Source organism: Dinoponera quadriceps, unplaced genomic scaffold (assembly GCF_001313825.1).
Source record: "Dinoponera quadriceps isolate SergipeBrazil2010 unplaced genomic scaffold, ASM131382v1 scaffold405, whole genome shotgun sequence".
In the NCBI taxonomy this organism is placed as follows: Eukaryota; Metazoa; Arthropoda; class Insecta; order Hymenoptera; family Formicidae; genus Dinoponera; species Dinoponera quadriceps.
In genome coordinates this window covers 477,136-502,514 of record NW_014554754.1, presented here as the reverse complement: position 1 = coordinate 502,514, position 25,379 = coordinate 477,136, and the positions used below count along the sequence as shown (strand labels likewise).

General features: G+C 37.4%; 2 protein-coding genes across 5 annotated transcripts in view; both read left to right on the top strand.

The window, feature by feature from the left end:
• The window catches only part of LOC106741445 (cGMP-dependent protein kinase, isozyme 2 forms cD4/T1/T3A/T3B-like), a 47,780-nt gene extending 34,897 nt beyond the window's left edge, over window positions 1-12,883 (top strand). For 2 of the 3 annotated variants that reach the window (XM_014613493.1, XM_014613492.1), the window contains 8 exons: window positions 9,314-9,533; window positions 9,658-9,721; window positions 9,803-9,975; window positions 10,086-10,232; window positions 10,621-11,067; window positions 11,357-11,656; window positions 11,747-11,809; window positions 11,893-12,058. In XM_014613493.1, the coding sequence (XP_014468979.1) occupies window positions 9,314-9,533; window positions 9,658-9,721; window positions 9,803-9,975; window positions 10,086-10,232; window positions 10,621-11,067; window positions 11,357-11,656; window positions 11,747-11,809; window positions 11,893-12,058 (1,580 nt within the window). Of the gene's footprint in view, window positions 1-9,313; window positions 9,534-9,657; window positions 9,722-9,802; window positions 9,976-10,085; window positions 10,233-10,620; window positions 11,068-11,356; window positions 11,657-11,746; window positions 11,810-11,892 lie in introns of all 3 variants that reach the window. The other variant, XM_014613491.1, reaches the window with a different exon arrangement.
• Window positions 12,884-15,504: 2,621 nt separating this feature from the next.
• LOC106741529 (piwi-like protein 1) lies at window positions 15,505-24,338 on the top strand. Of its 2 annotated transcripts, none has more exons than XM_014613653.1 (12): window positions 15,505-15,621; window positions 17,224-17,592; window positions 17,671-17,871; window positions 18,169-18,367; window positions 18,447-18,760; window positions 18,875-19,142; window positions 20,149-20,502; window positions 20,599-20,849; window positions 21,113-21,263; window positions 21,361-21,564; window positions 21,659-21,850; window positions 21,923-24,338. In XM_014613653.1, exons 2-12 carry the CDS (start codon window positions 17,237-17,239, stop codon window positions 22,250-22,252), a joined length of 2,820 nt encoding a protein of 939 aa, XP_014469139.1. In that variant the 5' UTR covers window positions 15,505-15,621; window positions 17,224-17,236; the 3' UTR covers window positions 22,253-24,338. The 2 variants fall into 2 exon arrangements, with proteins under 2 accessions (XP_014469139.1, XP_014469138.1); XM_014613652.1 differs by having other exon boundaries at window positions 21,071-21,263.
• The last annotated feature ends 1,041 nt before the right edge of the window (window positions 24,339-25,379 follow it).

Sequence of the window (25,379 nt, the reverse complement as noted above, 5' to 3'; positions counted from 1 at the left end):
ATATATATATATATATATATATATATATATATATATATATATATACGTACATGCATGTGTGTGCACACATATGAGTCTCGTGGGTATGTTCAGCGGCTCTCGGTGCGCGAGCGAATCGAGTAACCGGGGAACCAGTACCGGTGCAGTAAGCACGGATTCCTACCGGACGGACCCCGACGAGGATTCCTCTGTTCTCCGTCCCTTTCTCCTTCTTCTCTCTACCTTTCTCCGCGTCTTCCCGTCTCTTTCTCTTCCGTGAGGCCTGTCAGTGTCAGGTATATTGGCTGGAGCCTCTTTGTTCTCTCGTTGAAGGCATCAACGATCGCGAACGTCATGTGTTGGACGCTTCGCACGGCTCGGAGGCCGTGACTGCGAAATATGGAAATCGATACTTCGCAAAAATACGGAACCCACACGAGAGCGTCACGCAGGTTACGATGCGGGATCACGAGTGCACGTATCCTCCTGCACCGTCTCCTTTCTGCGAGTCGCTCTTCTTTCCGCGCGAATTTCTTCGCGACGCGTCCGTGAGCAAACTGCAAATTCGCGAAACCGACGATTTTCGCGACGTCGATTGAGTCCCGAACAGTTGGAACCATTTTTCACCTTGAAAGTACGATCATTTTCCGCGGGCAAATCTGAAGAACGAAAACGAGATAATTATTTATTAATTAATATTTATTAATATATTATTATTTAGTTATTAATATTTGATAATACGATTGTTAGTACGAATGTTATGAATTATTTATTCTAAACTTCTTAACCCGGAAGTAGTCGCTTTATTTTTTTTTTATGCAAACGATCATCTCAGGTCATTTAGATTCTAATTTAAAAGCTGCTGTTGTTGACAAAATATAACATATTATCCATTGCTCTATGGTTTACTATTATTTGAGGATATTATAAATATAGATTTATTCGCTACTATTTGAAAAAAATGAGGAGAAACCAAAAAATTATTTAAGAAATTATTTAAGAAATGGAATAAACACATCAAGTGTTTTATTATGTATAGTGTAGCAGTATTTTCAATGAAGAAGATAATTGTTTTAAAAAACGCTATTGTCTATTTTCGATGGGAAAAGATAAAAGTTCGTAAGGAATAATTATTAAAAAAGATTGAAAATATATTAAATATATCAAATAACATTCATTTTATAAAAATGTAAAGTAACTAAATCGCGGTGATATAGAATTACTAATATTGATTCAGGATTATAAAAAATTATTTATTTTTATATTACTTTATTGTATTATATAAATGCGTAGCATAACAAATATTTTTGAACAAGAAAAATTATAAATTTTTAAGAATGTAGATATTTTTCACGGTTAACGTTAATTAAAAATGTAATTTAAAATATTAATTTTATTTATAATAAATGTTAATGTTAACTACATATATTAATTATAAACAATAAATATAAATATTAGATATTTAATAATTGCAGCTCTGCCTATTTTTCTGGACACTTTTATCGATCAGTGTCAGATATAATGTAAATGTTGCTTAATGTTTACCCTAGTATGGGTACATATAACTCCATTCAAACTTATTATTATCTTGTATTTACAATACGAACTCTTGCTATACTTGACTAATTTTGTAACGTAAACGATCACCTGAGGGTCATTTTATACCTCAACGAGTTTTTACAGGCTTATACTATAAACAAGACACAGCCAATTCTTGTTGCACAGATTAGGTCTCTAAATGTCCAAATGAAAGGTAGGTATTGGTTATGAAATGACCCTAGGTGACTATTTCCGGGTTAATGTCCTCGTTTTTACAGCCGATTGTAGTCGATAATCAGATGATGATCGATCCGTAAAAAAGACGTGACGTTTACATCGACTAATCTCGCGATTAACGGACACCCGAGACGAACGGAACTGCGGCTTATACAACGTATGTACATATTACAACGACGACGCGACATCGAGCGTTCGCTAAAACAAACGGCGCGCACAATCGGTTGTTTTGGCGAAACGATATGACGTTGATGACACATCAGAAACATCCGCGAGAGTTTTGACACGAACCAAACGTGGAATCGCACCAAATAATCAACGTCATCGTCGTCGTTTGATTTTCTTCGCGAGACGCGTCAGAGAACGCGATGAAAAGAAGACGAATGAAGGACAATTCTCACGATTTTCGCGAGTTACGTCGTCATTATTATTATTCGCGCTATGATCGCGTTGGTGCGCGAGTGTTCGCGTGTACACGCGAGTTACTCGCGATGATCAACGGACGTGGTTGTGCGGATCGAAAAGAAGAACGCAAGTCGCAATGATTTGCGCAATTCGCCGACACTTGACTCGGACTTGTTCGGTTCAAAACGCTTACTCAGACTTCCCCCACCGTTCCATTCCCAGCAGCTCCGCTCAATAAAGATTCCCGCGCGCGCATCTTGCGCGAAGCGCTTACGATGCTCCTACGAACGATACGTGACATTAACGAGAAGATTAACGATTCACCGATTCATTCCGCCCTTTTTTTCAACTTGGTCTCTTGCGACGCGAAGGAAACGACGAGCTTGAAGCTTGGTCTACAATGTGCGTCTTTGCGTCTTGTTTCCTTACTTCTGCTTTTTGTTTCTCGTCTTCTTGCCGCCTAAAGTCAAGTAATGTCGCCGTAATGCAATTTGTTTCCTCTATATTACTTCGCACGGACCAATCGCAGAATAAGACGGCTTTGCTTTCACATGCTGACTAAATCATGATGTCTTTTAAGGCTCGGCTCCCTCCGTTAGCACATTGGTTTTATGATGTCATAAGCGAGAAATGACATGCAGTAAGTTTCTTGCAATGTATAGCTTTGTTTTTCTATTTTCCCTTGAAAAACACAATAACTTCGTAATCTTGACACCTGTAAAATACGCATAAAACCGCGACATTTAGCCGATATGTTATGTAGGATCGTAAAATAATTCTTGATATAACACATTTTTCCCGTCCCGTTGTTTCAAGAATATTTTTCGATTCTACATATCAGTTTTCTGCACATTTTACAGGTTTCAAGATTACGAAATCATTGTTTTTCTGGGAAAATAAAAAAGTAAAGCTATATATTGCAAGAAACTTACCGCATGTCATTTCTCGCCTATGACGTCACAAAAACAATGTGGCTAACAGTAAGAGTCGAGTCTTAAGATAATATGTTCATTGTGATTCAAAATGGTATGCTCTTTCAAAAAGTCCTCGTCTGACTTATTTATAAAAGTTCTGATCCTAACCTTATTGCTACCTTATTGTCACAGTATAAACTCTTGTGCCTCTTGTGTTTCTTGTCGCCCGAGATAAAAGTTAACAAACTCCGGTAGAGGCAAGCGACAAAACACACAATTGTCGGTACAAAACAGTACGTCAAGAAGCAAAGAAACAAGAAGTTAAGCAAGAAACAAGACGCAAAGAGCATATTGTAGATCAGGCTTGAGTCCTTTTTTCGTCGATTTCTTCTCTTAGCTTCCCCATTAACGAACGCTGTTTTTCGCGAGGAAAGAAACGCGATGTGCGCGCGCCGATAAGCGATCGCAGGGAAATTTTGTAACCAGGTGCGAAAATACACCCATCCACCCATTCACTCACAGTCAATCTAATCACCGACATCTCCCCGTTAGTAATCCTTTTCTTTCTGCGGTACGCAACGCGCCGCCGAAGCCGCCGCCAACGCCGCAGGTGCTTATTTCTTCATTAGCATCGTGATTATGCACGCACTTTCCAAAGCTTGTAATGATGATGGGCACGCGAGCGGTATCCTCCAAGTGTTCTGAGCTTCTGTACTGTAGTTATGCGCGAGCTCTGTTTAATAACACGCAACTTTACTGCACTTGTTAAATTTTACAGCAATTTGCGGGATATTAATCGAGAGATGTTCATATACGCCGATCTTATCGGAATTGATCTGGGACTACCTGCCGTAGTAGCGTTTCACTTTGAGATCAGAGAATTAAATATTCAAAACGATTTCTCTATTAGTGAATTGTAACAAAGAAAAACACGACGGAGTAAACGTTAGAACAAGAAAGAAACTCGAAACTTTTTATGGCTCTTTAAGGTCATATCCGCGACAATCGCACTGGTTTCGCAAAATTTGAGAGATTGCGGGACGGGAATGCGCGACGATGATGAATCACGATTGCTATTATTACTCGTAATCAAACTGTCAGATATTCCCCGTGATAGAGCCCGTGACAGTTCCAAGATAACGTATGAATTCGCGCATCCTGGAATCCATTGTTGCGAATTTAGGACGCACAGTCGCCCCCCGATACGCAAAGACGAAGACGATCTATCGCGCTCAATTATACATCTTTTTATCGCGTATGCAAATACGAGCGGCCTTGCAAACGTTCGCCGTTCGAGAATCCTGTTGCAAAGGGAAGCAAGGTACATACTATTCATCTGTTATCGTCAGAACTGGTTCTATCGAATCGATCCTCTCTCTCTCTCTCTCTCTCGAGAAGAGGAATTCAGCGGGAACTTCAGCGAGACGTCGGAATTATCCGAGAGGCACGTGAATGTAAATTTTCCTTGACTCGCGGACGAAACGAGGAGGAGACCCAGCGCATTAGAAGGTCAAGCGTCTAACTGGGACAAGAGTGCGAATCGTAATTATCTTTCTCTCTCTCTCTCTCTCTCTCTCTTTCTCTCTTTCTTTCTCTCTCTATCGTGGCGGCAGCGGGCGTACGTAATCGCGTCGGAAACTTACGAAACTCGATGTTAGATATGTAGCAGAATGAGTGATTGTTCACTCACGTCCTGCCTCCCTCGAGGAAGAAGACGTCGACAATCGTAAACACTTAATGTGTTGACCGCCGGGCCGATTTCCATTGATTGTACAAGAGCCTGATTGATAACACCAGTCGGCGATGAATTTATTGCGTCGGGCGTTTTAATGTTTCTAGGACGTTGACATCGCGTTAAATCGAAAATCCAGGTCAGAAAATTTCTATTATGTCCCGATTTTTTTATGTTGAATAATGCAGGGAAGATCGGGGCAGGTTAAAGCGTTTTGTTTATATATACGAAAGAAAAATTAGTCTTAAATCAAGAATAGATATTTTCATGCAAAAATATCGTAATCTTCTTAGGAAACTTTCGATTTTGATTTGATTGAATTTATATTGATTCAAGACTAAAAATCTTCTAAAAAAGTTATAATATTCTTGCTTATATATGAGAATATCTATTCCTAATTTAAGACTAATTTTTTCTGTGTACTTATTGTGAAAGAAACAATACAAAAGGTGTTGAAAAATGTTTCTTTTGGAACATAAGTATTAGTTATTGACGGCGTTTACCGGTTTATCAGAATATTCATGTATCAAATTAAACTAGAATTAGTGATTTATGAACTATATCAATTTAAGAACTATATGCATTGTATCACCTACTTTTACTTTAACATTTTATTTCATTTAATGTTATATTCTTTAAGGTTTGGATTAAAAAATAGTATGTTCAAAATATTCATATTTCTAATGTAAAAGAAACATTCATACATTCTATTTATAATTGTGTAATATGGTTATTGCGATTTAAAATTCCTCACGCGATAGCAAGAAACGGATTTGATTTCGGATTCGGCGCGTCGGCTCTACCTAATCACTTTACTGAGTTTCGAGCAACGGTCCCAAGGTTTCAATTCGCAGGCAAGTGTAATCGAGTTACCGAAGTAAAAAGGAAAAATGCACGTATCTTTTCCCGGGCTCTGCATTGACCGTGCAGACCAATCTTTTCGCGCTTAATTATATCGCGTACGTAACTTAATGAGACTCGGTAACATCGCAGTGCCCGCTACCGGTGACCAGCGCGCGGCGTTCAACGTGTTAATTACCGTTCTTTTCCCTCGGTCGCTCGAAACGAACTTTCATCGAGCGTTCGCTCGTGAACAGATCGATCTTCGCGGGCGCGCGACCGTGCGTGTCCCGCGAACGTGTCACCGTGCGGCCCGATTTCTTCTAACGTGCATTGTCCTTGGATCAGCGAGACTGTACTTGGCGTCGGCGCGTTATCTCGCGGAAAAATGCCGCGGAATCGAAATGGGGCATCGCCTCGGGGCGCGCAATGAGAGCGCGCGATTATTATTAGCCGTCGCCGTCGACTCAATGGTTAAACTTCGATGGAGAAAGATACGATCCATCTCTTGGCGATTCACATTGCCACGGGAGAACCGGTTCGCAGGGCCTTTTGTATGACTCGTGGCGGAGCGTGTTATGCGCGCGCGAGGAAGTGAAAGCAAGCAACAGCAGTTCGCGGGACAATACGGCCATGGACTATCTGTCTCTCCTGTCGCAATGTCGAACTCGATCGAGTGTCGGCGAATGATGGGGCGAAATGAGCCATTCCCGCTTGTGCAAACCTTCCTCTCTAGCTACGCGGCCATTCGCGATCCTTAATTCCGTCGGCCACGCGTACGTTCGCTCCGTGACGGAGAATCGTGTTTGTCCTGATATTGTGTTTGTGTGAACCTGCTGATTTCCATATTCAAATATCCGATATTCAAATTTTTGGATACACACGAATACACACATCACCCGGATAACCGAAATAAAAAAATCGGTTAATGAAGGAGGAAGTGAGAAGGAGGTTCCCATTTATATTTTGCACAATAACTTTCTTAATAATCAATATTTTTAATCGAAAACTTAACGATTACATTCGTCAAATGTTGTTCAATCGATTCTAGACTCAAAATTATGAAATATTTATTACTTAGGACGTTATTTATATTATTTATATAAAAACATGTGGCGACACTGCATAATGGGTCGAAGAGAAACAGGAGTGGTAATGCAAATTCCCGTACTAAAATAGATTTAAAAAAATTGGTTTAAGAAGCACAGCAGTATTTTGTTACAAATTTATATATTTATTCAAAATAAACTCTTAGGAGGAACAATAATGAATATTACCGTGAATTTTAATATAGATACTTGTCAGAAAGTAGATATAAAATGTGAAAAGATTGCTACCAAACATTGCTACCAAACGAATAGATATATTAACTTGAATAGGAATATTTATAGATTTGTAAACTTGAATTACCGGCTTATCGTATAACTACTTTGATATGAAAACTTTGGAAAAAGGTCGTATTAAGTCGATTTAATGAAGGCCGAAATTATCAAAATGCCACGCTGTCGTTTAACTTTGCATATTTTAAAATGTATACAGCGGAATAAAGTGTTAAATAACGAACAAAACGCTCAAGTATACATATATTCGTGTAATAATATGCTCGAGTTTAAAGAGAATATTAAGGTTATGTATAATTAAATGCTAAAATATTCCTTGAAAACATTTTGAAGTGCTCGAAAGTAAAAATACGTTATAGCAAATGCTGGTTATTGTATATTAGCATAGCGCGACTACGGCGGGCTACTAAACAGATGGTTCCATAAATAATCAGTAGAAATCGCCACGTAACAACGGAGATATTCAGAGGGACCATTATACCTAGAAAGGCTGTAAAATACCACCTTATCTTCTTATTGTTATTGTCAACTTATTGTTGTTGTCGTTATAAATGGCTCATAGACTCCCGAGCGATCGTCCCATATTCCAAACTCCGAAAAGGAAACTTTATCATCCGTACTTATCTTTGCAGCTGATTTCGTATCAGCTGATTCCGCTTCGGCTGATTCCACATGGAGAAAACAAATTTGCTAGAACCGCAAATTGTTTGTTAATGTGATAGTGACGGCAAAACAAATCTATTTGGACAACAGAAAAATTTGTCAAGAATATTAATTGCCGTTTGCTGAATATGCGGACAGCAAAATAATTTGGTCGTGCCAACTAAATTGTATCGCTGCCGCAACGACGTTTTTGCTACAAAAGCAGAATTATTTTTTCCATGTGACGAATTTTTTTTCCGTCACTGTATTGACAAACAATTTGCTGTTCTAGCGAAACTTGGTCTCACCGTGTGTACCAGCTAATTTCACATCAGCTGGCTCTACACCGGTGCATTGATATCACTCGCGTGTTCCTGGAGGAAAAAGGTGGATTCCTCTAAGCTAATTAACTCTTTCCGAGAGGTATTATCGAAACACGTTGCATTCAGTGCGTCACTTCACCGTTACGGCGAATAGGCGGCCCGTACATGGTCAACCGTAACGTTGCGTTACAGGACGTTAGCGGAGGATATGAAGTAACACGGTGATATTCTCTCGGTACCGCACGGGTGTGTAATTGCACGGCGGCTTGCGATTTCCGCGACTCAGTACCGGCTGCGGTAACCTTTCCTCCAGAAGTCGCCGGGTCCCACCGATATAAATGTCAACGATTGAGTTAAATGTTCGTGTATCGAACGAACGGCCGAGAGATCGCCGCCGTGATAGAAGCGATTGACGCTCGCAGAAATGTCAGCGGGCCGTCGGGAGTAGCAGAAGTCGCCCGGCTTGCATAAAAATTAATCACTCACATCCGGAACTTGTCTCTCGCGCGACCTGGTAGCCGCTGGTAATGGCACCGGTACTGTCTCGACGAGTACATACCGCCTTACTACCTACGGTTAGTTTCCAGTTTCGTAAAGCACACCGATGACCACTCAAGGATCGGACATGTGGAGGGAATTTGCGATAACGATTAATTTTAATACCGGTTCCTCAGGCGGCTCTCTGTGTCTTTGAACTTAGAATTTTATTCCGGACTTCCCAGAATAACGTCATTATTATTATTATTATTGTTGTTGTTCTTGCATTCTTGTCGTTATATCGATATATGCGCGGATTACTTGTGGTTGATTTTGTAATATAGTTTTAAAATTTCGAAAAAGTAAGCGTGGTAGATTTTAACCGAACGCACGTGAATTTTTTTGAACGAATTTTCGTGTTCTCGGAGCAGAAATCAAAGAAATTCGCGAAAAAATTGAGAAAAAACGGATTTTTTTCCAATTAAAACTATATCTTGTAATTATTTCGGATAATTCTGATGTAGTGATCTCACGTAGTTTGAACTATAGTTTGGAAGGCTCGAAAAAATCAGATTTTTTTTTCAAATTTTTCACGAATATTTTCGATTTCTTCCTCAAGATTCGTAGGAAAATTCGTTTAGAAAAATTTACGTGTTCGATTAAAATCTGCCATATTTACTTCTTCGCGTAAACAAGATAATTACGTGCACTTAACTAAAGTTAAATAAAGTTAATATGTTATATGAAAAAATTGTTCCTTTTTTTTTTTAATTATATTTTGAACGTGTTTACGGTTCAATCGTAGTATAGAACTGTCTTTGATTTTTCTCCCTGAGAAACGAATACGATTCGATTAGTTCTAATATTTCGTGAATTCTGTTTCAGAGGGTAAGGTCCAGGTGTCGAGAGATGGCAAATACCTCAGTACCTTGGCACCGGGCAAAGTGCTGGGCGAACTCGCAATTCTTTACAATTGCAAGAGGACAGCAACGATTACTGCTGCAACTGACTGCCAGCTCTGGGCCATCGAACGGCCATGTTTCCAAACTATCATGATGAAGACTGGTCTCTCGAGGCAGGCGGAATATACTGACTTCTTGAAGAGGTAAACCCATCTGGATTTTTACATGCAACAGCCTGTTGTTAGAGATATCTCTCTTTCTCTCTCTAGAATTTCTCGATGATTTGATTTCACATTAAATGAAAATATAATGTTATTCGCGTTTCAGCGTGCCGATTTTCAAGAACCTGCCTGAGGAAACTCTAATAAAAATTTCGGACGTTTTAGAAGAGGTGAGGTCGCGTTCTCAACGAGACACGAGATGTTTTTTAGTTTCGTCTTTATTGTAACCATCATTTATTTTATCTTCGCAGACATTCTACAACAATGAGGATTACATAGTAAGACAGGGGGCGAGGGGTGACACGTTTTTCATCATCAGCAGAGGGCAGGTGCGCGTGACGATAAAGCAACCGGATACTACGGAAGAAAAGTACATCAGGACGCTTGGGAGAGGCGATTTCTTCGGCGAGAAAGCCTTGCAAGGGTGGGTTATTATTCATACATAGTATATATTCTTATTTTCATGTTGAAAATATTTAAATTACTTGGATTATGCGATTAGAATTTTAACATTAACATACTTCGTTCTCACAGGGATGATCTCAGAACAGCTAACATCATCGCTGACGATCCGGAAGGAGTGAGTTGTTTGGTAATAGACCGCGAAACGTTTAATCAATTAATTTCATCCTTGGACGAAATCCGAACGCGATACAAGGACGAACTGGTGGAGCGTAGGAGGTAAGATATATCTTTTATTAACTGTACGAATTAGATTCATGTCGGATAATCATTCCAGAATTGATAATATGTGTGATAGTATGTGTGTAATGAATACGTTACACTTATTACCACAAATAAATATTATGTTTCATGCTTATCGTTAGGATGGAAGAGTAAACTATACATTCCGAGTAAGTTCAATGATAAAGACGAACGCTGATATATTTAATGGAACGTTGTTAGAATGTTATCGGTGTAGAAATAGAGATAGAAAGCGGTAAGCGGTAAAAATTAATTCATCTGCAGTTTACAAACGTGCGATTAATTTTCTGATTTTTTCGTAAGGGGGATGGTATAAATATTGGTGCAATTTTAAGCAAAGACTAAGATTTCATCGTTTCTTCAGGTTGAATGAAGAATTCCGGGATCTACGGTTACAAGACCTTCGGCCACTTGCGACTCTCGGCGTGGGTGGTTTCGGAAGAGTCGAATTAGTTCAAATTGTCGGAGATAACACGCGATCCTTCGCTCTCAAGCAAATGAAGAAGGCGCAAATCGTCGAGACGCGACAGCAACAGCACATCATGTCGGAAAAGAGAATCATGGGTGAGGCGGACTGCGACTTCGTGGTGAAACTCTTCAAGACGTTCAAGGACAGAAAGTATCTCTACATGTTGATGGAAGCCTGCTTAGGCGGCGAGTTGTGGACTGTGCTTAGGGACAAGGGACACTTCGACGACGGTACTACGCGATTTTACACCGCCTGCGTCGTCGAAGCCTTTGATTATTTGCACTCCAGGAACATTATCTATCGGGATCTGAAACCGGAAAATTTACTTTTAGATAGTCAAGGGTAAGAGCACGTATTATCATAAAAGGTTTCCCATTGAGAAGTTTCATTTTCAATCAGATATTGTGTTCCACACTTAATTGTACAGTCTGTACTTTGCATTAGAATAAAAATATCACCACGTTTGTAAAAAAAAAATTGGTTCTTCTAATAACTCAAAATGAAACCTCTTAATGGAAAACCCTGTATATTACACGTGACATATATAGATTTAGCAGATATGTCGATATGTAAGATATTACTGGGACAATTTCGAGAGATGTATCTTGATAGAGTATATATTATGCTCCAGATATGTGAAACTCGTGGACTTTGGTTTCGCTAAGCGACTGGATCACGGGCGGAAGACGTGGACTTTCTGCGGCACGCCAGAATACGTAGCGCCGGAAGTGATTCTCAATAAAGGACACGATATAAGCGCCGATTACTGGTCCCTCGGAGTTCTAATGTTTGAACTGCTAACAGGCACACCTCCATTCACCGGCGCCGATCCCATGAAGACGTACAATATTATCTTGAAAGGAATCGATGTCATCGAATTTCCCAGGTCTATCACGCGTAACGCCATGGCGCTAATTAAAAAACTCTGCAGGTAAACGATAAAACCATGTCTTTCTGTGCACGTTGATATTGTAACCGCTAAACATCTGTACGAAGCGTTGCAAGTCTCCATTCTTTTCAGGGATAATCCAGCGGAACGTCTTGGTTATCAAAGAGGCGGCATCAGCGAGATACAGAAGCACAAGTGAGTACACGTTCGCGTTTTAATATTTCGAAATGTGGTGGGTTAATATCAGCGCATTTCTACAATTTTCGCATTTATTGCAGATGGTTCGACGGTTTCAATTGGGAAGGCTTGAGAACCAGAACCCTGGAACCACCGATATTACCGCGAGTCCAAGGCGCCACAGACACTGCGAACTTCGACGAGTATCCCCCAGATTCTGATCCACCGCCACCAGATGATATTTCCGGTTGGGATAACGACTTTTAACGAAACAAATAGAGATGATGTATATTTAATATTCGCGTTCGATCACATTTTGGCAGAAAAAAAGAAGAGAGAGAGAAGAGAGAGGATAAATATAAAAGGACATCACGGTTTCTCGGCTGTAGGAAACAATTGGCGACACCTGCATTTATTTATACTTTTCTCATATCACGTGGTATACAGATTATAGTCGCGCATTTGATCATACTCTTCCACTCTTTGTGTGCATATTTCGCGGAACAATCGTGATTAGAACGAAGGGAATTGCATTGTGATAAAAATTTCGAATTTGTACTAATTTCGGATGGCACAGACGTTAGTGACCCTTTATGAGAAAATTAGTAGTAAATTTCGAAGAAATAGGATTTCGATCTGATGCAATATCTTTTATTTATGCCGCGTCAGACTCGCGCGTCTCAACGGTAAAATATCTCTCATCCAATATTTGTATGTTGTAATAGGATACTTTTATGCAAGTGTCAAGTGCCATTATTACCTCGAAGAGGTAAACCCATATACACGTCATACTTGTGCTCAGAAACGCGATAACGCGTAAAGAAACAGTCAGCTCAAGTCCAAGGGACCTCTTGCCATCGATACTTTTTAACTCGTCAGAATGTGCATATATTAGTGCGGTCGTTCGATTCCTTACGGCAGGTCCATTGTTGTTTGATTCACTTTAGAGTTTATTGTAATAATTCTATTTTAATTATATTTTAATTAATTATACATATATACGATATACTTGTAAATAATGAATTATAAATATCATGCAAATTTTAAATGCGAAATGTATGTCGACATTGAATAAAGTTTTATTAATAGCAACTGAAGGTACGTAAATGTGCAAGATCTCAGCCAAATTTCCATTTGCTTCAGCGACTTCTTTAACGTTTAATGAGTGATAAGAAAAGAGAAAGATATAGTGGGATTATCTTGAAACTGCGAGAAAGAGATTGGGGACTCCTTACTCATCTTTTGACCGGAACAAGACGGAATAAATTTGATCACACCTTCAGATGTGTCTTGCGTGCACAATATTCTAAATTCTGTGTAATATTCGTAAAACAATTTGGCTGGATCTTACAACCGAGCCTTCAATTGTGTGTATATATATATATCAGGTCGTCAAGGATGAAATTTGTAGAAAAAAAGGCAAAATTGGTTAATAACTTACAAATATAAGGAATTATTTTATTCATCAAAATATGCACCCATATTGTCTATATACTTTTGCCATTTAAGCGGCAGGTTGTTCAGGCCACTGGTATAAAACGGACGAGAGTCAATGAATTTCTGGAAGGCCAGTTTCACAGCATTGTCGGAATTCGATTGTTTTCCTATTAAAAAGTCGTCCAAATTGCGGAAGAAGTGGTAGTCAAGGGGGCTAGATCTGGTGAATATGGAGGATGATGAAGAAGTTCCAACTCCAATTTCTGTAGTTTTGCCACAGTCATTTGTGCAGTGTGTGGTCTAGCGTTATCATGCAATGAGATAGGAGTCGATCTGTTGACCAATTTAGGCTGTTTTTCTTTAAGTTTTTGCATCATTTCGTCCAGTTGGTTGCAGTATATTTCTGCTGTGATCGATGAGTTAGGTTTCATGAAATCATAATGGATCACACCTGCACTAGACCACCAAACACTCACCATCAACTTCTTTTCATGAATATTGCGCTTTGGAGTGTGTATTGGTGATTCATCCTTGTTCAAGCACTATGCTGAACGTTTGCGATTGTCATATTGGATCCATTTCTCATCCCAAGTGACAATTCGATTCAAAAATGGATCAGATTTGTAACGAGAAAACAACATCAAGCAAGCTTCCAAACGCTTTTGTTTCTGTTTTTCATTCAGTTCATGTGGAACCCACTTATCCAACTTTTTCACTTTACCGATTTGAGCTAAATGAGTTAATATTGTTTGTTTGCTAACACCAAACTTCAACGATAATTCATAGGCACTCTGAGATAGATCAGACTCAACGGTGACCTTTAGTTCGTCATTATTGACCTTTGATTCTGGGCGACCGCGTGGCTCATTTATGAGGTCAAAGTTACCTGTACGAAATTTGGCGAACCAATTTGATACTGTCTGCTGCGTAGTAATACTAGAGCCAAGTACACTATTAATGTTTCGCGCGGTCTGTGATGCCGTAGTTCCACGTAAGAATTCATACTTCATAATAGTGCGAATTTCCGACCGTTTCATTCTCAACAAAATTAATTTTTTATAAAAGGTTTTAATATTTTTTAGAGCTTACGATGATTTCTTTAAACAGGCGAGATATGTAACTTTCCAACAAAAAAAACTGAATGGTAATATATTAACCCATTAGCTGCCACGAACCCCATTTGGGGCTCAAAACAAAACATAATTTGAATATAATTATACTGTTACACAACTTTTGGTGCATATATATAACTTATCCGGTCAAAAATTAAAAAAAAAATTTGGCAGTTAATGAGTTAAGCCAATGTCAAATAATAAGCTGTTATAGTTGGCAATATTATTAACTACAAATTTCATCCTTGCCAACCTAATATATATATATATATAATACATCCTTGAACTTTTGTGTTTTATATATAGAATAATAATATTTATAATATAAAATAATATTGCTTGTGTTATTATTTTTGTATAATGTCTCTAATTTTTATTTATCGCTTTCGATATATACAAATGACAACGATCAATAAAGTTTATCGACCGTATATGCACCGTATAGAACCGCTTGGCAATTTATAACGCTAGGTAGCGTCGCTTCACCAGTGATGAAAAGGTTAAATAGGATATGCATGCGCACGCGTGTGACGAAAAAGTAAATACTCCAGTAAAGCCCGTATCAGACTACGGGTTGAAAATTGAGATTAATCTGAAAATTGACCAATTAGTGCAAAGTTCACTAAATTTCACCAAACTTTAGTTTAGTTAACTTTACACGGATTGGCAAAATTCAATTAAATCTCAACCCTCAATCCATAGTCTGATACGGGCTTAAGACTTTTTTACAGCCGTAACATTTATACAGTCGTAAACCGTTACCATATGCCAGGATTGTAAGAAATTATACGAATCACAATCGATTATTCTTCTATGATTCGACTGTGGTTGGTTAATTTTTTACAGTTCTGGCATAAGATTAACGGTTTACAACCTGCATAACTGAGCCTTTAGTTATTTTACATACTATCTAGTGAGTTCAAAAATTCTACGAGACGAGTAGAGCAGTATTTAATTGATCAATCAGAATAGAGAGGGAACAAGGATTTCTTCATCATGATTGGTTAATAATGGGCATTCTATCCGTCAAGTAGGATTTTTGAACACATTCTTAACGCTGAAATCGTTGCGCACGCACGTCCAGCCTATCCAACTTTCCATCACTGCGTTCCACATTGTCTTTCGAATTTATATTTCGCGCCTCGAGAACGAGTAGTCGTGGTTTTTGCGTCTTTTGTCGAAGACGTGTTCTTGAGGTACCACGAACGGACGAGTACAGTCAAGAATTTCATATCTTTTCTGAAGCGAATGTGAAAGAAACTCGTGCACGTGATAAATCCAGTAAGTGACTAAGGCATTCCCGCGTTTCTTCGTGAACATTTAATTCATTCTGACGTCGTTAAACTTGTCGATATTCTTGCCACCCTGCGTCAGGTTAACGACTCGCCATGTCAGACTATTCCAAGTTCTCGTCACGGGAATGGAACGTTCATGGCTATTTCTTTTTTTACAAGAGAAAGAAAATTCTTGTACACAATTCGATTTCAATAATCGCTGCGGTTACCGTAGCCGGTTTTTCCTTATAATATCGAGTCATATCGGAGTTTTAACGTGAAATTGTCAGACAAATATAGGACTTTACTATAGATAATCTGAGTTTTTGTCTAAAATCTTTGTCAGATAAGCCTGTGTTAAACAAGCTTTTGTCCGAATAATTAAAATTTAGGTTAAAATTTAATCGACGTTTGTAGAAACGAACATAAGGGAAAAACTGACTATGGCTATTGCATTCTGTTCATTATTTTCACATATATACACATACATTTCCTGCATCTCCTTTCTGTTTTCTCTATTTCCTCTTCTTGTATCAAGTGTAGTTTATAATAGGCAATAGGGATATGTTTATAAGAAGTAAGAGTAAGAAATTAACCACTTATAAGTGTGGTCTACAATAGGCAGTAGGAGTATGTTTATAAGAAATAAGAGTAAGAAATTAACCAATCGTAGTTGATTATTCTTCTTTGGATATGATTAGTCAATTTTTTATTATTCTTATGAACATATTCCTATTATCTATTGTAGATTATATTCAATAAATTCATGCATGCATATCTTGATAAAAAAACATAACATTGGTTAACAATTTAATTTTATTAGAGCCATGACTTGATTAGACTGATAGAACAGAATTAAAGATAATAATAAAGTAAAGATAATGAAATTACAGATAAAGTCGCATCGGATACAACGTACAAAATTTGTTTTATTTTTTATAACTGTAAATTCTATTGGAACGAATACTTGTGTGTGTTTGTAGTTGACTGGTGATGTCAGCAGTTTTTTTTTTTTCTTCAACACATGATATTCTTGATAAACTCTTCCTTCGAGAAGGGGCATGCTGAATTAGCATAAAGAAACACTTGGTTGCACGTTCTCATATTGTATAGTTTCATGTTTCTCTAAGAATACAGTTTGGTATAATTTTACTTAACTTTTATATTATCAACTTTTATATATCAACTTTTATATTATCAATCTTGTTGAAATTTCCAATAGTAGATATACATTGAAGTAATTAAAAATTACTTAAATTGGCTACCAAGCTAGTGCTGCATCCTTCATGGATTTGTTTCCAATATTTGGTGAACATTTTAGTTTATTTTTTCAAGATAAAAAAATGACCTGAAACTGCCACTTCTATGTAGGAATTCTCTTTATATAGTCTATGTGAGTGTGAAAGGAATTTCTTTTATATAAATTAAAAATTATAATTATAGCGAAATAACCAAGTGTCTAATATGTCTCTATATAAAGCATCAAGAATATCTTAGTACATATATATCGAAATCACTATTCAAGAAACTATAGTTTCCTTAGTTTAGCCATCATTTACATGTGTCTTCAGCTAAAACAAGTATTGTTTTATATTTCCCTCATATGTAGTGAGACCTTCAAAATGAGTGACAAGAATATTCCTGGTAAGGGCCGCAGCTCTTACCTATTAGAAATGATGAAGAAACGCAAAGAGCAAAAGAAGGAACAGGAAAAATATTCTCTGGAAACACCTAGTCAGTCATCGTCGGACCAAACATCATTCGAGAGAGAGTCTTATGGACAAAGTTTATTTGCAAGTCCACCTATCATTACAGCAGGCCGTGGGCGTGCGAACCTAGCTAACCTGATGAGTTTGCAGTTGCAAAGAAGCAGTAGCAGCGGACCGAAATACGAGGACTATGTTCCTCCAATAGGTCATGGAGCATCAAGCCAAGGAATGGGTCGGAGTTCTCTTCTCGGTGTGCTGCAAAAACACGCGTGAGTGTAGATAATTGTTTGATATCTCGGATGTCACGTTTACAAATGAATATTCATAGGAAGCCGAATTCTTTTCAGTCTCATTGGAGCAAGTGCCTCTACCTCAAGTTCCTCTATATCAGCTAGCACGCCCGTTCGGAAGATTGATGCCACTAAAGATGATGACAGTGGAATTTTGGGCGCATTGGCCGATCTCTCAGTTTATGATAATCCGCCCTCACACGAAGTATCTCCGGAAAAAGAGACTGTAATACGCCGACAAGGCGAAAGTGGAACAAGGTAACGCGCTTAGATGTTTACGAACGTTTACAGCCAACCTTAATCCGTATGTAGAGTAACTTCCTTCGCGTTGAACTCGCATTGTGTATTCTGCACGAGTTACAACACTAGACGGTAAAATTTCAACGAGTCCCAAAGACATATATTCGGAAGATTTTTAGCGATGTAAAAATGGAATTAAGCAAGTACCACCGTGCATGTTGAAAAGGACACGTGTATCTCCATAATTTAATCAGCAGCGACACGATAAAAATAGTTTTAAAAAAATTTTTTTTTCTTTCTTTATTTTTATTTTAGAGTAAATGTATCCGCTAATTATATAGACCTGGAACTGGAGCCCGGCAAGGGTTTGTTCCAATACGAGGTGAAATTTTCGCCGGATATAGATGCGAGAGGATTACGGCGGAAGTTGCTAAATCAGCACGGTGCCATGTTGGGACGAACAAGAACATTCGACGGAATGATACTCTTCTTGCCGGAAAAACTGCCAGAGAACGTAAGTTCTCTGTGGTGAGAACGTCGAACGATACAATGCACGCGTAACTCGTTAACGATCATAATTGTCAATTTTGCAGATTACACGGCTCAAATCCGAACATCCGGTAGACGGGTCGGATGTGATTCTCACAATTATTTATAAGAAACAACAATCGATGAGCGAAAACGTTCAATTCTTCAACGTTCTGCTCGGCCGTATTATGCGCGCGCTTTCTTTAGTTCGTATCGGCCGGCAAAGTTTTAACCCGAAATGTTCACATGTCATAAATCAACATCAGTTGGAAGTGTGGCCCGGTTACGTGACCGCCATCAACGAGTATGAGGGTGGCCTAAAGCTATGTGTGGATTTTAAACATCGCGTGCTGCGCACGCAAACGGTGCGAGACTTGATGTAAGAGATTATTCTTTTCCGACGTTTCTAGATCGTATCATCAAAGTTAACAATTGGACAATTTGTGAGACTGAGAGACCGTTCGGTTTGTGTTCAACAATAGTTGTTTCGCAGGACCGATATGTTTCAAAAGCAACGGCATAATTACCGGGAATCTGTGGTGAGAGAAATCGTCGGCACGAGTGTTCTGACGCGATACAATAACAGGACGTATCGTATAGACGACATCGATTGGGACAAAACGCCGAAGCATAAGTTCTCTAAAAACGGAGAGGATATATCGTTGATAGATTATTACAAGAAATTTTGCAACGTCGAGATAAGAGACATAAATCAACCGCTCTTAGTTCACCGGGCTACGGAGAGAATGCCTACCGGCGAGGTTTGTGGTATCACTATTTCGTTCATATCGTCGATCAGAGATGCGCGAACTATTCGAGCTGAATCTCATCTGATTTGAATCCGAATTATTTGAAAATTTCGAATAAAAAAAATCCGAATACGAATCACATACGTTAGCATTAATGAAGTACTATTAAAGACGTCCAGCTCTACGGGAATTGGCATGACTTGAAAAACTCGCTGTTAAGACCCTCTTCAAAAATATTAAAAGCGGTAACTCGAGAAACATCGGCAAGAGACGTGAGATGTTTAAATAAATTTTCATGATATCAAGTGTGGATGTGTAGATAATTGAAAAGTGCTGGTGTTAATGATAATTTTGAATCATTTGATATAAGTGTCAAATTTAGCGTATATCGCAATATTTTGCAATATAATTATTCTGATGTGAGTCATAGATATATATATATATATATATATATATATTTATGACGAGCAATATATTATTGTAAAACTGCATTTCTAAAAATCATTCAGTTTCTGCATTGATTGTAAACTGCTGATAATGTTGACGCTCTTCAAAATACTTTAGATTTATGATCTCTCATCTGACTGTTTCAATTACTGCTATCCTAATCAAAGTATATTTCATTAGTATTAGTTCTTTTCTAAATATTTGTGTGTGTGTGTGTGTGCGTGCGTGCGTGCGTGCGTGCGTGCGTGCGTGCGTGCGCGCGCGCGCAGTGCGTCTCTCTCTCTCTCTCTCTCTGACTTTAAAATGAGTTGATATGACAAGATCGATGTTCCCTCTCGTGCCGAAGTCTCTTCTCACTATCTTCATATTGAATTCAATGATTATATTGATGTTAAAAGTTTCAACGATTCGATTTCATTTAATTCGGATTAAAACATAAAAATGAGATTCGATACAAAAAACTCTTGATTCGATTCGACTCAAAAACCCTTGATTCACATCTCTATCGTTGATATACAATCGCTCTTTTAGGTTTTACTTGCACTGTAAAAAAATCATTTCAATACATTAGAGACAAGAAAAGACGATACTTCTGATACCGGAATTGTCGTACGTCGCGGGTCTCACGGACAGTATCCGCTCCAACTTCAGGGTGATGAAAGATTTGGACGAGATTACGAAAGTGGCGCCTGGTAGACGTCGCGACGAAATCAGGCTGTTTGTACAGGAGATAAAAAGGAATGAATTGACACGAGAGATGTTATCAGGATGGGGCTTGCGTTTGAGCAACGATATAATACAATTTAACGGAAGAGTTCTCCCACCGGAAGAAATCTTCTTTGGGAATAAGCAGAAGTGCGATATTAATCGAGACAAGCTTACCGATTGGTCGAGCTTCGCAACACGAAACCCCGTATTGCGCACTGTGAGTGCATCGAAGTAACAATCGATTTTAAGGACAGAGAGAACGGCGGTTGCTTTGTGAAAACATTCGTCGTTATTATACTCTCCTATATTTCAGCCGAATTTGAACAAATGGTACATCTTGTACGTTAACAGAGATGCAAATGTCGTACACGATTTCCTAACTATGCTGCGGAACATCGCGAGAGCGATCGGTATGCGAATTAACGATCCGCTGAAGATCGTTTTGTGGGACGACAGAAACGAAAATTACCTGCAAGAAATTCGGAAGAACTTCAACCATGATTACGAATTGGTAGTCGCAGTGTTTCCAACCAACCGTACTGATCGGTACAGCGCGTTAAAAAGGTTAGTTGGCTGTTCCACTACAATTTCATTAAAAATTTCACTACACTCACGCACGAATGCTTTGCTTTGCGAAGTATGTAGTTCAAGCATTTGATATTACTAACTGATTGGTAAAGTACTTAACTGTAAAAAGTTTTCATATATGTATTGAATGTTTCTCTCATTTGTGCAATCACGCAAGGACTTGGAAAGGAAACAATCTCTTTTCTTTCTTTCTTAAGGTTTACTTTCACTTTTTCTTCCCGTTTCTTGCATTCGTATAGACTATGCTGCGTAGAAAATCCCATTGCGTCGCAAGTTATCATTTCGAAAACGATTTCCAATCCTATCAAGTTAAAAAGTGTCACGGAGAAGATAGCGCTTCAGATCAACTGCAAATTGGGAGGAGCACTTTGGACTGTGGCTTTGCCAATGGTATATGTAGAAAAATATTGCTTCTGTGTTCTATTATATACATCATCCATTGTTTTTTTCTTTTATTTCTTAATTTCTCGTTGTGTTGTTTTAACAGAAAGTTGCTACCATGGTGTGTGGTATAGATGTGTATCACAGCGGTATAGGAAGCGGCACAAGGCGGAGCGTAGCAGGTTTTGTCGCGAGTATAGACTCTCAATTGACCAAATGGCACAGTAAAATCTGCATGCAGGCTTCCAAGCAGGAGTTGATGGATATGCTGCAAGTGTGTCTCATCTCGGCCGTCACAACCTTCTACAAGGTAATCGCGCTATGTATCTTACGTTTTTCAAATGCAACACCGGTCGAGGAAGCCTCCTCTCGTAAGCTCGTCAATACTTTTGATATCGTTTCAGTACAACCATTCAAACCCGGAACGTATAATGATTTATCGCGACGGAGTCGGCGACGGTGATTTGGATTACGTTATGAAATACGAAGTGAAGCAATTATTGGCGGCCTTTAAACGCATTGAACCAAATTACAAGCCGCAACTCTGCGTGATCGTCGTTCAAAAACGCATAAACACGCGATTGTTCATTAACAACGTGAGTAGACAATGCGACAATTGATCGTATTGACACGATTTGATTCCTCTCTACAGCTTTTGTGGTTTTCAGAGAGGCGGATTAGGGAATCCTGCTGCAGGAACAGTGGTCGATTCCTGCATCACGAGACGGAATTATTACGACTTCTTCCTTGTGCCACAAAGTGTACGACAGGGTTCAGTGTCACCCATTCATTATATCGTTCTACATGACTCGTCGGATATGAAAACTGATCACATACAGCGATTCACATACAAACTTTGCCATTTGTACTACAATTGGCCCGGTACAATACGCGTACCTGCTCCCTGCCAGTACGCCCATAAGTTAGTGTACCAGGTCGGTCAGAATATTCAAGTAGAACCACACCATTCCCTTGAAAATACTTTGTACTATCTATAATATTTCCTACCCCACTTAACATCACATTATTCTTCATTCACATTCATTTCCGCTCCTTCTTTACCCTTCTGAGACTAAATACGGGTATTTTTGTACCATACAAAGGGCATGGATGATAAAATATAAAATAATATACAGATCACTTGATTGCTCACAAAGGTCGATATGGATCATTGTGATTGGTGATACTCCCGAAGAAGCATGTATTACTTCTGAAAACTGTTGCTAAAGATTGATGCAAAATATCGCAGCGGAAGAGATTACCAAGTATATTTGACAAACAATGCACTTGGGATATATTTCCGCATAGTTGATTTTTATCATACGTAGATATAGCCAAACTAATGCTTGTATTTGTTATGAAAACACAAAAAACAATATTTGCGTTTAATATTTAGTACGAATATCAACGTAAGTTGGATATTCTCGACGATAAATCTTTAGTGCCTTTTAGCTTTTGTTACATTGTCTTGCAAATTCCAAATATATACTCTCTCTCTTTTTTTTTTATACAGAAAGAGTATAATTCCTATATTATAAGATAGTATATCAGATAAATTATTTTTTTTTAATGTTATGATAATCCCTTACAAAGTTATCATTCAGAAATATATAAAATATTAATTATCATAGATGTAACTGAAGTGATGATAAGTCAAGAAATTTGTATTTTCTAACTAGGAATTAGATAAGTGAGATTTCGTAGTATTGTTATTGCTTTATAAGTGATCCTTATTTTTTTTCAGTCTCAAATATTTGTTAAGATGTTTAAGACCTAATAGAATGGCTGACTTGTAATTTTAACCCTTATCGGTCATAAGTTACCTCTCACGTGACAACAATACTTCGTCGCTGCGGTCGTACGTCACGTAGGAGGTGACAAGTTCGCATATTTACCGCTAAGAGTTAAGGCAATATTCTGTGCCCTAAAATTTTTTTTCTCCAGCAGTATATCATCACAAATCAAACGACTTTTTAATTTAAGACTTCAGACACAAGACAATCATTATTTAAGACTTGCGATGTAAAACATTGTCTTGAATTAAGTTATTCATTTTGCTGAAGCTTTTACTTTAAACGAAGTTCCTATTATTGGGCTTTACATAAGCTTATATAAATTAAGCTTTAATAAAGCCTTATTATACATTGAACTAGGCTAAGATTCGTTAGTATTAATTATTCTCAATTTTAATATGATATTGTATATCAAGCTGTCGAAATGATTGATTGAATAATCAAGAATTATGTATCTGCGCATCCAGATACTATCCACATAGACAGACTCAAGACCTAATAAATATTAAGCTTCATTGAAGCTAGCAGAAATGTAAAAAATATTATTCAATGTTGTTACTGACAATAGTGATATTTTTTGTAAAATTAAGGTAAATTTTACAGGTACATTCTCAATATTGTGACGTATTAATTTTTTTAATGATAGAAATATTGAACAAGTGTATAGTGAGTGCTTTCCATCTAGCGATGCAGGTTGACTTTTTTTTTAATATCATTTTTGTTTTCATTTAATTTGTATAACTGTGTGTCGGTGACTCAAGTAAGGTAAACTTTTACTAACTTTGCTTTGGCTACGAGTTGAGCGAAGCTGAAGGGGGAGAGGTATTAACAGTAGTTTTCTAAATTACAAGAAGAGTGAAAACTTTTCTGTATATGTATCCAATAAATGATCTTTCTCTTAGCAATCTGATGACGCATTGGCGACAGATCGGACCATCTGTTGACAGATCCATAGTCATCTATCTCCGCAATCTTTTGTTCGGTCGACAGTATGAGTACTGGCAGAATCTGACAACAGATTGGTAGCAGAAAACGAGCAGGATCTGCAGTATATTTCATTTAAACGCATTGGAACGACAGACCTGCTCGATTTCTGCTATCAGTCTATCATCATACGTTGTAAGATTATATATTTTTGCTAGCAAACTATTTACAATGTCTACAGATTGTACACACAGCTCAAAATCTATTTTTGCAGGTTTAGCTATCTGGATATATGTATATTTTTTGTATAAAATTTCTTTTCCAGTCTTTGGAAATATAAGTTTACTTATCTTTTTTTCAGTATCAATCAATCGAAGTTATGTGTGTCATTTTTCCCCCTAAGTACTTTCTATTTATTATATTAGAGCTATCAATTTGAACCAAATCACATCGACATAAATGTAGTTATTAAATAAAAAGCATGTAAATGGAAAGCATCCCGTATAAAACATGAATTTCGAATGTACTTTTTTAATATCTATTCTATATATTTTTGTACCAATATTCCTACATGACTTGTGTTGAAAAAAAATCAGGTAAAAATCCATATAGGAAATTCATATGGAATCTCCTATGGTTACTCTATGGGTATTTGCTCCAAAAACTTAAATCCTAGGTAATAATCCATGTAGATTCCTACATGGATTTTCATATACTATGTGGATTTCTATATGAATTTTTAATATCCTATATGGATTCACACAAGTTCCTTTGAATTTTCATGGAAATTCACCTGGTAATTTTCAAGGACATGCTTCATTGACACGCCCCTATAAGCATATAATATTTCTAGAATATTATATGAATATTATTAAATATTAAAATAATATTCTTATAATATTTTAAGAATGTTACGTAATATTGATATTATAGGAATATTCCATTGATATTATATGTCTACATAATATTCTCTATTATAAAAATGTTTGTAGAATATTAAAAAAAATAATATAGAAAATACATATAAATAAAAAAATGTATATAATTATTTTAGTATAAAACATTTTTACACAAAATTCTTCCGAAATTCTTTCAAAATTCTTTATATAATATAACAATTGGAATTGCAATACATTTGAAATAAAAAACTACAATTATATATATTATATACATACATAGAGTTGAATATTCAAAAAATACATATTACAATGACATTAAATAATATTATTTATTAAATATTACGGACATGTAACCGTTTTTTAATATTTCACAAATATTACTTAATATTAAATAATATTACTAGAATATTATTAGAATATTATTAGAATGTTACTACTGTCTTAATATTCTAAGAATATGCCCAGAATATTATTTAATATTAAATAATATAACGCTCTTATAAGAGCAG

Coding starts and splice junctions, on each gene's coding strand:
- LOC106741529 (XM_014613652.1), top strand. CDS start 17,237: ATGAGTGACAAGAATATTCCTGGTAAGGGCCGCAGCTCTTACCTATTA. Junction 18,761..18,874: donor CAAACGGTGCGAGACTTGAT/GTAAGAGATTAT, acceptor GTTGTTTCGCAG/GACCGATATGTTTCAAAAGC. Junction 20,850..21,070: donor CGGTACAGCGCGTTAAAAAG/GTTAGTTGGCTG, acceptor TTCTTTCTTAAG/GTTTACTTTCACTTTTTCTT.